Source organism: Triturus cristatus, chromosome 12, assembly GCF_964204655.1.
Source record: "Triturus cristatus chromosome 12, aTriCri1.1, whole genome shotgun sequence".
In the NCBI taxonomy this organism is placed as follows: Eukaryota; Metazoa; Chordata; class Amphibia; order Caudata; family Salamandridae; genus Triturus; species Triturus cristatus.
In genome coordinates this window covers 132,252,457-132,266,347 of record NC_140595.1, presented here as the reverse complement: position 1 = coordinate 132,266,347, position 13,891 = coordinate 132,252,457, and the positions used below count along the sequence as shown (strand labels likewise).

The window sequence follows — 13,891 nt, the reverse complement described above, 5'->3', positions numbered from 1 at the left end:
AGAATAAAAGCAAAAAATTGGTCATAGGCTATCTGAATCCATTTTGTTATATATTAAAGGAAAGTAATAGAAACAAACCAAAGATTCTGTGGTAGAAATGCGGTTGGCCCATTACCATCACGGATAAGGCCGGGAGTGGAGTTTGATTGAGTAAAGTATACATCCTGTAGGTTGGTAAACAAATTCTAGAGCAAATACGTACCCCCCCCCCACCCCCGCTACCTGCCATGGGCGTCAATCTGAGGGATAGCCCCGGGCGCCAGAAGCTCTAGCTACGGTGACAGTCAAGAACGCAAGTAAAGTAAATGCTAGGGCAAATACAACTATACATTCACTGAAACAATTTAATTACATTGCTGCAAATTAAATAATAAAATACATGCTAAACGAAAGCAACATCAAAATAGGGCATATTCCCTGCATCTACTTAAATATTATCTAGAAGTATACAGGTTATGTAAGACCACTGCAAATTTTTCAAAGTCCGTTGAAGATATTACAGACAATACCTACATGCTGACATGGCAGCCTCTGAAAATGCTAACTCACCCAATTAAAAAATGAAATACTGACAACACGAATCGTACAGAGGTTGAGTGGAAATGGAACATGCGTGCGGGTATTGCTCAGGAGGGGTGTGGAGGAGTACACACAGGAAACAGATGTAAAACACATGAACTCTTTTGAGTGCCTAAGTAAAAAGAAAAAAAGCAGTACCCTAAACTTTGAAGACGAAAAGCCAGTCATTCTGAGAGATAGTGAAGAGGCTAAACAAGAAGGACAAGCTGGAATTAAGGAAGTCATCAAATAAGAAGCAAGCAAATGAGTGATCATAAAGCCAACCAATTGTAAGCAAAGCTGTAAGTCCAGCTAAGCCTATAATAAGTCTTTTACAACCAGACCACTGGTAAGAGACCTAAAAACCTCTTATGAGAAGAACATTTCAAAAAGCTGCAACTGGGTCATGGTCGAATTGCCCAGATAAGTGTCCAATTATGGGCGGCGTGGCAGGCAGGAGGTTGCACTACGTTTTTGAGGATCCAGAGAATAAAGAAGTAAGAAGAAATAAATTAGTGTTAGGACACAGTGAAGTGTTGAGCAGGTCTCATCTTAGAGAGGTTGGTACACTTTTAATGTGAGATGAATTGTACTATGTTTTAACTGTGCACTTGTATAATTAATTATTTAAATCTAATAAATTATCGTTTGATTTGATTAGTGAGCTTGGTGATCAAAGAACTGCTGAAAACGCTTATTATAATATCAAAGCATGACTTTCCTTTAAGTGTTTTCTCTGTTTCTACTGTGAATGATCTGTCTAATGTTGTATGGTATGCATCTCATTCGGAAGTCTAGTGGCTCAACATCAACTATCTTGACTGTGTTCTTCATCTTTATTAAACCTATTTTCTACTTATAATCTGCATTGCTTTACTACGCATTTCTTCAATGATCCAAGTCTGCCAGCTATGCTTACTAGAGATTCCTTCACCAATAAATAACAGGAACTTCTAGGGAAAGCGAGCATAGAAATCCCTAAAGCATCTCTCTTAGATGCTATCCAATAGTATACTAGAGTCTGCAGATGACTCACAGTATAGTGGTATTATAATGCTCGAAGCAAGAACTGAAGCAAATAAGCAGAGACATGTGTAAAAAGCTTTTATAAACCAGGATTCCCACAGAAACTCACAGTTATGTAAATATTCTTAAGATTATGTGATCATGGATAGATACGACAGGCTTTGAGAAGAATCCTTTCTTTCTATGTCCAAGTTTGAGTTTTATACACGGAGGAGGAAAGAGGTTGTAACATAGCCTCCTGTGTATGTGCCTATTCTGCTTTGGAACACTGATGCATATTGGAATGCATAGAGAAATAATCTGGAGGGACTTGTAGGTGCTGGGTTATATGCAGGTTCATTGTATGCTTCCTTGATTTGCTGAGCACTCGCGGTGCAATTTCTGAACTCCTGTAGAGACACTGTTCCTCTTACCTTTAGTCTTTTGGAGTGCCTCATAACTGTCACAACCTAGAAACGCTATGTTGAAATAAAAGAGCTTAGCTTGCATAGGAGACAAGAGTACATCTGTCACCGAAAAAGGGTTTTTGGCTGATTGTAGCAAACGGAGAGTGCCTTTGTGTGCCTGGGGCACACAAGACAAAGACAGATTATGACCGGTGAGTGCAAAAAGAGCCTGAAGTGGGCTATGGCAGAAAGCGTAGGGGCAAGCAAGACCTTGCCTCAATTTATACGAAGAAAAACCACACACCGAGTCTATGAGCCAAAAATGTGTGTTCAAGGACTAAAGGGACTTGCTGGAGCGAGGAGAAACAGTACAAACATTCCTGCTTGGAAAAATTAGGGCAAACAACCTTTCCAAGCAGAACGAGAATGAAAAGATATGTACCTATGATTATATCACTAATAGGAGCAACAGGTACCTTTGTAACCAACATTATTTGTTTGTGCTCAGAGTTCTTGGGCCAATGTATTTTACTTCATTGCAAAAAGTTCAGGTGGCAACCGTTTTGTTGCTGCTTGTACTACCACAAGGAAATACTTTTTGGAAGGAAACCTCAGAGTCCAGTATTTGTATTGCATAACATCCAAAGTTCATAAAAGATACTCTACGCAAGCATTGTTAGAAAGCTTGCAGACTAGGTTAACATATTCCGCTGTCACCAATGATCTCTTACTGGTTGAAAAAGCAGAATGCAGACTGTTCCCGCGACTCTTCAGGAAATAGTGAATTTACATCCGTGCTTGAAACGCAGCTTACTCTTTGGAAGACATAAGCCAAAATAGATAAACAGCCACTGTAAGGAACCAACATTTCAATAATTGCGCACAATATCGTGCATATCCCCATTAAAGTTTGAATGTTACGTTCTGCTACCCAAAGCAATAAATGGGTTGAGAGACATTTATGACAGGAATCAGCTAAATATGATTCAGGAGAGAAATGCCAAAGTTCACCTAGCTGGAATTATCTAAAGTCATCTGTGAAATCCAGCCTTGTTCATAATTCAGGAAAGCCAGGTTGATCAGAATGTCAAACAATCACAGCACAGCAAGAACATACAGCTTGGGTATTAGTGGCAAGTTAATAAAGTATTCTAATCATGAGCCCATGCTGCAGCTCTTAGCATGGACAAACCTCTATATCGCTTTAGGAAGATGGTAAATCTCACTTGAAAGCAAATATCAAAGGTTACCTCTGAATGGCTCATAAGATGTGCATGTTTAATTATCAAGTGCACTCGAGGTTCTGTTCCTAAAAGAGTTAATTGCTATATTTCAGATTTTTGCACAGTTTTTGGGCAAACCAAAGCTGGAATCCTTGGTAAGGTGCTTGAATCAGAATGCGCTCTAATTCCATAGGAACTCTGTCCTACCATGTTGCAACTGCCCCTTGCTTGTCTGAACTGGGTTTGTCAAAAGTTTTATTTTCTGCCACCCTGCAAAGTCTTTCTAATTGTTCTCGATGAATCTCCTTTGCCTACCTTAGGACACATTGCTAGGTTATACAAGAGCTCAGGTTGTGCTTACAATTCAGGTTAGGTTTCAAAGCTTATTGTAGGGAACAGATGATCCACTTCCTTTGTTAGTAATTCAGCATCATATTTTGTTGCAGTTACCTGCTACCATTATTAGCACTAGTTAATCTGACGTAGCACCGCTGATTGATTGTAGATAATCTTGCCACTACTAGTGCATGCAGGACTTTAGAATTAATTATTTTAATGAACTTGTCATACAACAGACTTGCTTACCCTTTATGTGGCTGTAGGTAGAAACAACCATACCCAACTGGTGCCCATTTTCTTCAATTGTTAATATTACTCCTTAAGCTCACAATTGTGTTATTTCACTTGAATGCATTATGATCGGAAATAGTACAGGCAAATTAGAGTAATCGGGACATAAGTATTACACAGATGACATGGACAGAAACCATGAAGGTAAAAGAGGAGCTGTGAGGTGGCTAGCACAATAAGCTAATGATGTCTTGGTAAAGCTACGTTTTAGCTTTTGGGTATCAATCCATTCACCCAAATACAGATTGATGCCCCGTAAGACTAATACATTATGCTGTAATGCTAGATATCATTACAAAGGCAGCAGTGAAAATTAACACCCTCTGTACATACCCAAAAAGATCTATTTTTCTGCTTACTGAGTGGTATGCTCTCAGACCAAAAACGGACAACCAGATGACTTACATACTCGAGTATCTCATCCTTGTGAATTAATTCACATTTGATGCACATAAAACATTTGTTCTGCTTCTTGGTCTGATGGAACTCAACCTTCTCAGGACTTACCCTGGTAAACATTAGAGCTGTGGAGTGTTGAACACTTGTGGCAGGTTCAATCTGAATCGCCTCGAAGGGGCTGGATGATACCAGTTTGGTCCAATTCAAATTCAGTCTGCTATGTGCACTATTTGTATGCACAAGAAGCATGGTAGGGGCTCCCATGGTGCTCCACACATAGTGCACGGTGTCCTCCAGTCCCACAGCCCTTATATGTAGGAGATTCACTGTTGTTCCTTTGTATGTGGAATTGAATTCGATGTGAATCTGCAGGAGAAAATCAAATGTTTTCAACATTTCTTTTTCTGAACACAAACACTTTCTCAAACAACTACTTTTTTGGAGCTCATATAAAAAATTATGCTATCATTTCATGGAGGGCCAATAGAATGCTGAGCTTCCCATACAGTGATATGATTAGCCAAAATCCGAATCTAGTGAGAGGCATTTTCAGGAGGGAAGTGGGGAGCTTGTCTCAGGGAGGTTAGTGCTGTGACTTAACAATCAACAGTGCCACTTACAAAAGAGCAACATTTCTAACATACAAAGGCATGTCTTATACAATCAACTGTGATACTGCCAATCATGAGCGATAAATGATCGCAAAGGATAAACTTTACAACAAAAATGCTTGCAAATTTTGCACCACAAACAGCTAAAAGCTCATCTTGCTAATATCCGTAAGTACCCAGACCAAAGTGTCCACAAACAAAAAAAGAAATGATGCATTTGCTGGAAGAAGCAGTGGCCAAAAGGTGAGGGTTGGGTGGCAACACCTTTAATAAAAAATAATAGGTTGGCAAAACCAATATGTCTGGGTTATATATGCTACCACATGCAGCTTCAACACATTAGAGCAAGACATTAGAGCAAGACACACAGAAGGGAGCCAGTAAGAGCAGACACAGAGGACTATGGTTTTATAATACTTCCTCATGCAGCTCAATGTAGGCACTCGAGTGGAGGGGGAAGTACACACTTATAAAGCCAATAGCATTAGTTGAGATATGAATACTCCATTGAGCTGAGCCAACAAATGATTGACAAAGTTTCAAGTAAACAGACAAAGGTCGAAAGCGGTGGACCCAAAGTCCACTCCATTTTATTGTTGGCAATAGGACAACTTGACATCCGCGTATGAAACTTCAGACCTAAAACTGACTCACTTTAGGCTTTCCTCATGCATTTCATTGTTAAACTGCTCTTTGGCAATTTGAGGAATAAATGAATTACTGGCAAATTCAACGATAGCCTGTGTGGGCGACAGCTCTAGGGGTCATGCTTCAGAAGGTTTCAATCCTGTGCCAAAGCCTCCAAGCTGCCAACCAACTATCCTGATAAGCCACTGATTGGGACTGAAAAAGCCATTACAGAACAACTCTCTGCTATAAGCAGCCGTAAGAATTCACAGGGATTCCAGACACTATACCGCAGACCAAAAATATGTATATGGCAGAAACTCTTATGTCTTTAATAGAAATGGATGAGAGAAACATTTGTCAGAATGAACGCCCCTTTAAAGAGATATTTTGGATTAGACTGCATCACTACTAGGTATAGTGCTGAAGAGGGCTAGAGAGAATTGAGGTGAATTCACCAGCTGTGGCAGCCAAAACGTAGGCTGGGGAACAACTTTACAGATCAGAACAAATGCTTCATGACACAATTTAGCATGGACAAATCAAATAAGATGATCAAGTGAGAACATCAATATGTGACATTAAAGCAGTGTGTTTCTGCAGCAACTGATCCATTTAGATGATTTATATTTTTAGACCAACTATAAACCAACGCCCAAAAGCTGTTCTGTGGCATGCACAACATTTGAAACTATCAGTGCATTTCTTCAAAGGGCGGTGACAAAAAAAGTTGAGGTCAGAGCACATGCAGCATGACATGAATAATTTCCTGTTTGTGGGTGCTGCAAAAAAAAAAAAAAAGCAGAAGACTAGAAGAGGATGCTGAGGGGATGTGAAGAGGTTGGAGGTGCAACAAATGACCTTGAACTTCCTGGGCACTGAAATGGACTAATTAGCTAGCTTGCCCGTACACCAACTACTGACACAGAGGGTTCATACATGATGTAAAAAGCAATTTCAGATGTCGCTTATTAAAGAAAAGCCAGTGTTAGACTTTCTTTTCAGGTAGTCTGGGCCTGCCTGATGGGTTAGCTTGAAAGGGCCAGTGTAGGGGTTATTATTTTGGTCCAGTCGCGGCTCATGGGACCAAAACAAAATGGCCAACATAGAGGCCCTTTCAAGCTGGCCCATTTGTCAGTATTGACGGCCTAAAACGCCAGTCCAACACCAAGTATAACACATCACATATTAGGACAGATTAGTTCTGCATGCAAGCCAGTAACACCAGAGACAGAGCTTTGTAGACAGGTAGGAATTAAATGAGTGTTGAACCTCAATATATAGTTAAAGTGACTAGGGTACATGTCATTGGCAGCACACTTTCTTGGACGGATACCATGGTTAGACAGCGTGGCTATCATCAGACCAGTAGCGGGGGTGTGGCAATGGTTGATTAAACAGTTTTGGGTAGGTGAATGGTAGAAAGAGAATTAGCCAGAATAGTGGTAAGAGAACTGAAATATTGTATCCTCAGGTGAAATTCCAGGCATAATGATAGGAGCAACTGTAGAGCAGAGATAAGTAAAAACAAAAAATGCAAGTATTCATAGTCCTTGGACCAGATATAATGCAGCACCACCAGACACCAGAATCCAGTTCTCAGTCAGACCATCAACTTACAGCCAATGAGTGGAGCAAGCTATACAGAGAAGAGGGCAGGTACTACTACTTTTACCACTATTGCTACTAAGTATACAATAGGGCAGTGTCTAGGGGAAAAAATGAATGCCTTTTTACCCAATCTGTTTAGGAATACAATTCATACTTTTGTGGTCAACTATGATAATGCACTTTCTTTCTCAGACATTACGTAATCTATGCATGTATTTCCCTTTCCTCTGGGCAGAAACAAATCCCTTACAATGTTGCATGATGTTTCCCAACCGATTTCTTTTTGCCACGAGTACAAAAGCAGTTCAGTTTTGAAGAAATGCTTGGCATCACTGACTCTTGCATTTAGCTCAATCAGGTAGGCTACACTTCCACTGTAAAAGGAGCGCTTCTGTGCAATATTTATTGCTGGAATGCCTAGTCAGGTAAGTCGCTGATCAGAATGCTCCTCTTGTTGTGGAAGATATTTGTGCCATCTAAAGCAGCTGGATAGAGACTGGTTTAGCCCCCAACGCTACCCATGTTTACTATAAGGGACGAGACTTTTAAGCTGCAGTTGATTGTTCCTTGTGTCCCCAAATTGCAACTGCTGCAAACAATTTGGTGTATTATTTCCTAGGATGGCCATCTGTAAATTCTGTGCAAAGAAATGGCCAAGTGAAGTGAACTTGTAGTCAGATAACTCAATAACTGGTCAGATAAATTGTGATGATGACATGCCTCACCTGAGCAGTCTGGTATTAAATATAAAGTAGGGGCAGCAGATTTAGAAATATTGAGTGATTGCACCGCAGAAGCATTTTGTGAAGTTGCACTGCCACAGACTAATTCACCAACAGTTCTTGTGCAACAAACACCAGTTTTCAGGGTAGCAAGAGAACACTTGGAATCACAGTGGCACCAAACCAACCACACAAAAGTACAGTGTGACTTCAAATCATTTAACAGTCACAAACTAAGAAAAATCACATTCTGCATTCAAGGAAGACTGTTCCAGGATGTTCCATGCCTGCACTACAGCGGGGGTGGCAGGAGTGATTGCTTTCACTGTCTTAAAGCTAAATAACTGAATTTAACCAAGCTCGCACATGAAGCATTTTGCATTGTACTTTATACCAAATGGAGGAATGAAAAAGAAATGTTCAAAAAGCACTAGAACTGTTGTGATAATTCACATGCAAGAAGCTAACTGGTAGATTACTATGGATGACAACCAATCAATTTATCAGTTACCAAAGCAATTTCAACAACAGCAAGAAAACGGGCTTTGTCTTCAATTAATACATACCACTGCTCTTGTGGCAAAACAAATCTTTACACTTCCATGTCATGATGACAGCAATAGGAATTTCTATACATTTTTCAATGCACAAGCAGGGGATGTATCTTCTTTGAAACAGTAGATTACAGCGAATCAAGCAAAATATCTCAGTTCAGACATACAAAATAAGATTCTTCAGTTATCCCCATATGATTTTGCAACAAATTCATAAAAATATATTTGCGACAATCCATATGCAGTATTTGCTGATGGTATATCTGGTCAGGAACAAGAAAGCTTTTGTATTTATGACACTAACCAAGACCTGTGCACACATGAGGACTTTATCAGCCTGATAATACCACTGGGACCGCAACTGCTATAGATATAAAATAGGTTATGTCCTGTCATGGTCTTTTCTTTGCAAAGCTGAGAGCATAAAGATCGGTGGGTATAACAAATGTGTGCCCAAGAAATGCTATGGTGAACAAGCGTTAATACACCGAGAACAACCAATTGCCCAAGAGCTGGGACTACCTAATCGAACGCCTGGCCACGCAGAATTGTGAACCCCACCCAGTTCATCAGTTATGTGAAACAGCTTTGCACCTCACTTACAGCGAGAGTCTGCATCAGAAACACCAAGTCCGAGCCATTTTCGTTAGAGGTGGGAGGGATGCATAAGACAGGGATGCACACAGTCTCCCCTGTTGTTCGCACTAGCGATAGAAATACTTGTGAACAGCCTGAAGGTGGATGCCCAGGTCAAAGGGTTTGAATGTGCACCGGGAGTCGGGATAGGGCCTAGCTCTATGCGGACGAAGTCCTCATTTACCTGGGCGACCACCATCCATGGTCCAGGCCCCACTCCCTACAGATCCTGCTGATCTTTGGAAACTTTACAAGCCTCCAGGTGAATGAAGTCAAATCATCCACCTACCCAATAGGCACTAAGCCATTAGATCAATCCTGGTTGACCGGTTGGCACTCCATTTCTGACAGGTTCCATTACCTGAGGATCTACATGACCACTGACCCGTAAAAGGCATTGGACTAAAATTTACAACCCCGTCTAGATAGGGTGGTTAAAGATCCCAGTCTTTGGGGTTCCCTACTAGAGTCCTTTTTTGGGGTGGTCAGCCATTTTTTAAATGGAGACACTTCCACGTCTACTGTATCAATTTAAGAACTATCCCTACCCCCATTCAATAGGCCTTCTTCAATCGCCTCCACGCCCTTCTGTAAGACTTTCTGTGGCACCACTGCCCCCTCGGATTCCATTCTACAAATGCTTCAAGTCGACCTATGACAGGGGACTTGTGATGCCAGATATGGTCTCTTACTACTCAGCCACACAACTGGCGATATTAAACATCTTGTGGTTCAGTGGGTTCAGCAACCCGGCCTATGCATCAGAGGGCTGGGCACCAATAGGAATGCAGTGCTCCCACTTCCTGCATGGACGAACCTTCAGACATCTCTCCCGCCAGCAACACAACCGGTGTTCCAGGTCTGGAACAACATGGCCCAGACCCTTGGCTGGTCCAGTTGCTTGGCCCAGGGAACCACCCTGTAGTTCAGTACCTGGCTCCACATTAGTAGGATTCAGGAGGTAAGAGTTATCAGCATTTTCAGGCTAGGGGACCCGCTACATTATTCTTTGGTAAAATCATTTGCTGACTTGCAAGTGCAATTCTATTTTCACCGCTCTCAGTTTTATCAATACCTTCAAGTCAAGCATGCAGTGACGGCAGCCCCACCCCACCGACAACATCTGAAACCTACATCTCATTCCCGACTACGACCCGCTGGGGGCCAAAATATTGCTCACACATCTCAAACACCATCACATCTCTCTACTCTACTCTGATGCCCTATACTCCAGACACATTCATCCACTTTCTGGCAGCATGGTCGGTACACCTGGGCACGCTAGACGTTGACGACTGGAGAGAGGAACTGGCTTACCCTTGGGAATCAGCAATAGCTTCCCAATTGCAGGCCATTCAATTAAAGCATTAACACCGAGTCTATTACACTGGAAAGAGGCTTTGGCAGATGGGGTGGCACTATCACATCACCGGTGTGCCTTAGGTGCTTCCATTCCTCCGGGGATTTTCTACATACCTTCTGCTCCTGGAATGCTTCAATACTGAAGTGCAAAGACAATAGCAAACAATATTGGTAATACTAGCTGCTGTGAATGTACAAAAGGTGCAATCGTTTTGCCAATCTGCTCAAATCCAATTAAGCACATGCCTGCTAAATACCGTCTTAATGTCACTAAAATATCTTCCCTTAGCGGATGATGGACCAGCAGAAATGGTAATTCTCCCTCACTATTTTGCACTTTAAGATACCGTTTCTCTTGATTTTAATCAGTATATTTACCAGTAAGGAATTCAAACACAAGAAAAACTTGATCAGCTGCTTTTACCAAATAATGGCATTGCTAAAAACCGAGAAACTGACCCTCAGCTCAATTAACTAGGTTATCAAATGTTCAAGTACTCCCCATTCCCAGAACAGGCATACATACTCAAAAAAATGCTTCTGATAAGACGAGCATTCTTTACATAAATTAAAAAAGCTACAATAGATTCTCTTTGTTATGCCAATATCTTCTTTTGAGGCCGAGAAAAGCTTCAGTGGTCTCCGCTGAATATAAACTTGGTTATGGTCAACTATATCCCAGATAACATACATAAAGAAACAATGAGGTCCACTGACCTATAGATAATAAGCAAAAGAATTGAACTGTGCAAGAAAATATTTCGTTTATCAAACTAAAGTTTGAATTTTATTATGGATGCCAGCAGCAAGAAAGAATGATTTCAGTTTATTCCAGTTCCAGTTTAGGTTTAAGAACGTGGCTAACAACATTTTATTCATCCTCCCTTTTTTCCCCTCCAACCATTTGCTGGGACAATGAAGATGCTTCAGAATAATGTTCTTTCTGATTTTTTATCTTATTACTTTGCAGAATGTAAATAACGAAAAAGCAATGCAGCTAGAAATAAATCTGACCAAGGCAATGGCGCTGGTTAATAGGTAAAAAGATATCAAAATGCAACTTGGGAGGAACTCAGTTGGAAACAATTACTGAATATAAGTATCTAGGGACCCTGTTTGACAACAAAGATTTGTTCACCTCACATGTGTATCAATTTAGAACTAAAGGCTTGGGGATGTGGTCACAAGAAGTGCGAAGTCAGCATTAATAGTGCATTGATAGTCATGAACTACTATTTGGTCCTTGTGGTATTTTATTTGTACCATTCTTTAATGAGTTTAAATATATGTGCAATATATTTATGTCATCATGCCTACAGATGGGGTTCGTACCTATAAAGTTAGGACATAGTAGAAAGGCGCATTTTAAAGATCTTATCCACCGGATCCAACAGAACTAGGCACTTTACTTATAAAAGGGCAGTACCTTCTTACCAGCAGCTTGGAACTGACGTGAAATTTTTTTTTTATGCATAGAGCACCTTGCCAATTGCAGGCGTTTACGTGCTTTAATATTTTTTTTCCCTTTTCATATTAAAATTACTTATGTAAAGGTTTTAACTATGCAATGAAATTAATTCCTATTCTTAACAAAGCATGCTTGCAAACCTGCCGCAATGTTTCACTTCAAAACTCTATGATTATGCACGTTTGCGTTACTTTTACTATAGCCTGCAGCATGTAAAGACTATCCCTGCTGCATGTAGTGTCACCTACACCCCTCTGTGTGATGATCTCTTGCTATCAAAATAGCGAGAAGTCGCGGTTCAGGATTGGGAGTCGTTGCCAGAGCTGCGGGTTGATCCAAGTACTCGAGAAGCGAGGATTCACTTCAAAAGTCAAGCCGGAAGCTGGGGGTTGAGGCGCACTGGTGGAAATACATTTGGGCAAAGTAACCACACTTACTAGGGGCAGTAGATGCGGACTGAGGGGTATTGGCGCAGCTGGATATAAAGCCTGGGCACTTGCTACCCCAGGGGGTGGGCTTGGGCTCGACGGGTCGAACTGGTAGTACGGGGTTGAAGGGAACTAAAACAGCTGAGCACGCAGATGGGGTTAACTTCCGCCATTGTCATAGCACCCTCCAACAGGCAATTTAACTGCCCCTTGGTTTGAGGTTTATCGCCCTCTCATAATTCTGCTAGGGGCTTCCACCAAAACGCCCCAGCCGATGGAAAAAGTCTCTCCCTGGATCTGCTCTCAGCCAGGGAAGCAGACCAAGTTTTGCCTCCCGGCTTCTGCCCATCATTCTCTCTACCTCTCGCAGTTTCCCCGAGTTACATGTTGGTCTTCGGTCCCTCTTCCGCCCTACCTCACCCTCGCAACGCATTAACTCACCTTTCTCTTGTAGCCTTCCTCTTCGGCGCCCCCCAGCTTGAGGAAGACCCCCAGGATACCGGGTAAACAGAGCAGCCACCGCCGCATCATCTTCTCTGAACACCCTGCCGGGTTCGAAGCACGTGATCCGAAGCCAAACTAGTTGCACGTGACCGCGCGCGAGCAGCTGAGCAGCAAAACATCCAGACAGGTCGGACGACTTCGGACTAGAGAAGACAGAGGACGCGCCACAGAGTTTACATGAAAGAACTAGAACGCAAACTTTCCGTTGAATGCGCAGACCATGCGAGGATGCCTTTGACGCCATGCTGCAAGAGTAGGAGCTGTGAGTTTATAGCTCTTCTTATGAATTAGAACGATGAAAATGTGAAAAACATGATTTCTAATTGTACCGTTTTAGTATGTTCCCTGTGATCATAGGCAGATGAATAAAGCGCATGAAAAGATCAAATTACGTGGCAGGGTTGACTAAGATATGCAGCAAGAAAAGGAAAATTATGTGGCATAATGCAGTACTTTTTTGTTACTATACTACTAGTTAGACATGTTTACGCTCGGCTTGTTACACTTGTTTACATTGTACAAGCAAAAGTTACTTACCTTATATAACCTCGTGGTTACTCAATTCAATTCAAATAACTTTATTCGATTGTAAATTTAACAATCATAAAAGCACAATACATATACAAACATTTCACAAATAAATTGCATATAAAACTTCACTTTAAAAGGAGCAGTCCAATACTTTTGTATTATAGGTAAACTAAGTAACCAATAAGAAAAAGATCAACAAGCAGGTATTAACAGGTTAAGAATATAAATAATTTATACAAAGTTAAAAATCGTTAGGGAGTAGAACAATAATAGCAGCAAAGTTATCCCTCCATACTTTTCCTAAAAGTAATAGCTAGTTTTAGAAAGCTGCATACATATAAAGTGCAGTCACAATTCAAAAGTTGAAGGAAATAAAGTGCTGGTTTAATCTGTGTAAATTTTAATTTCTTTAAACAGGGCTTTAAGTATAGCCTTCGAGGTACTGAGTAATATGAACAAACAAATAAAAAGTGCGCCAAATCTTGCAGAGACTTTCCGTCGCAGCCGCAAGCAGGCAGCACTTGTCCACGATGGGACCCTCTTGGTACTGCCAGTAGGAGGTGGAACAGATCAAAGCGGAACCTTGTCAACAAAAAACGATCATAGCCAGATATA

At 41.2% G+C, this 13,891-nt stretch overlaps 1 protein-coding gene across 1 annotated transcript in view; it reads right to left on the bottom strand.

Moving 5' to 3' along the window:
* The window catches only part of GLMP (glycosylated lysosomal membrane protein), an 86,118-nt gene extending 73,229 nt beyond the window's left edge, over positions 1–12,889 (bottom strand). The window contains exons 1-2 of the mRNA XM_085639438.1: positions 12,683–12,889; positions 4,331–4,588 (exon numbers count right to left, since the gene is read on the bottom strand). Of these exons, the coding sequence (XP_085495564.1) occupies positions 4,331–4,588; positions 12,683–12,772 (348 nt within the window). The 5' untranslated portion in view covers positions 12,773–12,889. The remainder of the gene's footprint in view (positions 1–4,330; positions 4,589–12,682) is intronic.
* Between the last annotated feature and the right edge of the window lie 1,002 nt (positions 12,890–13,891).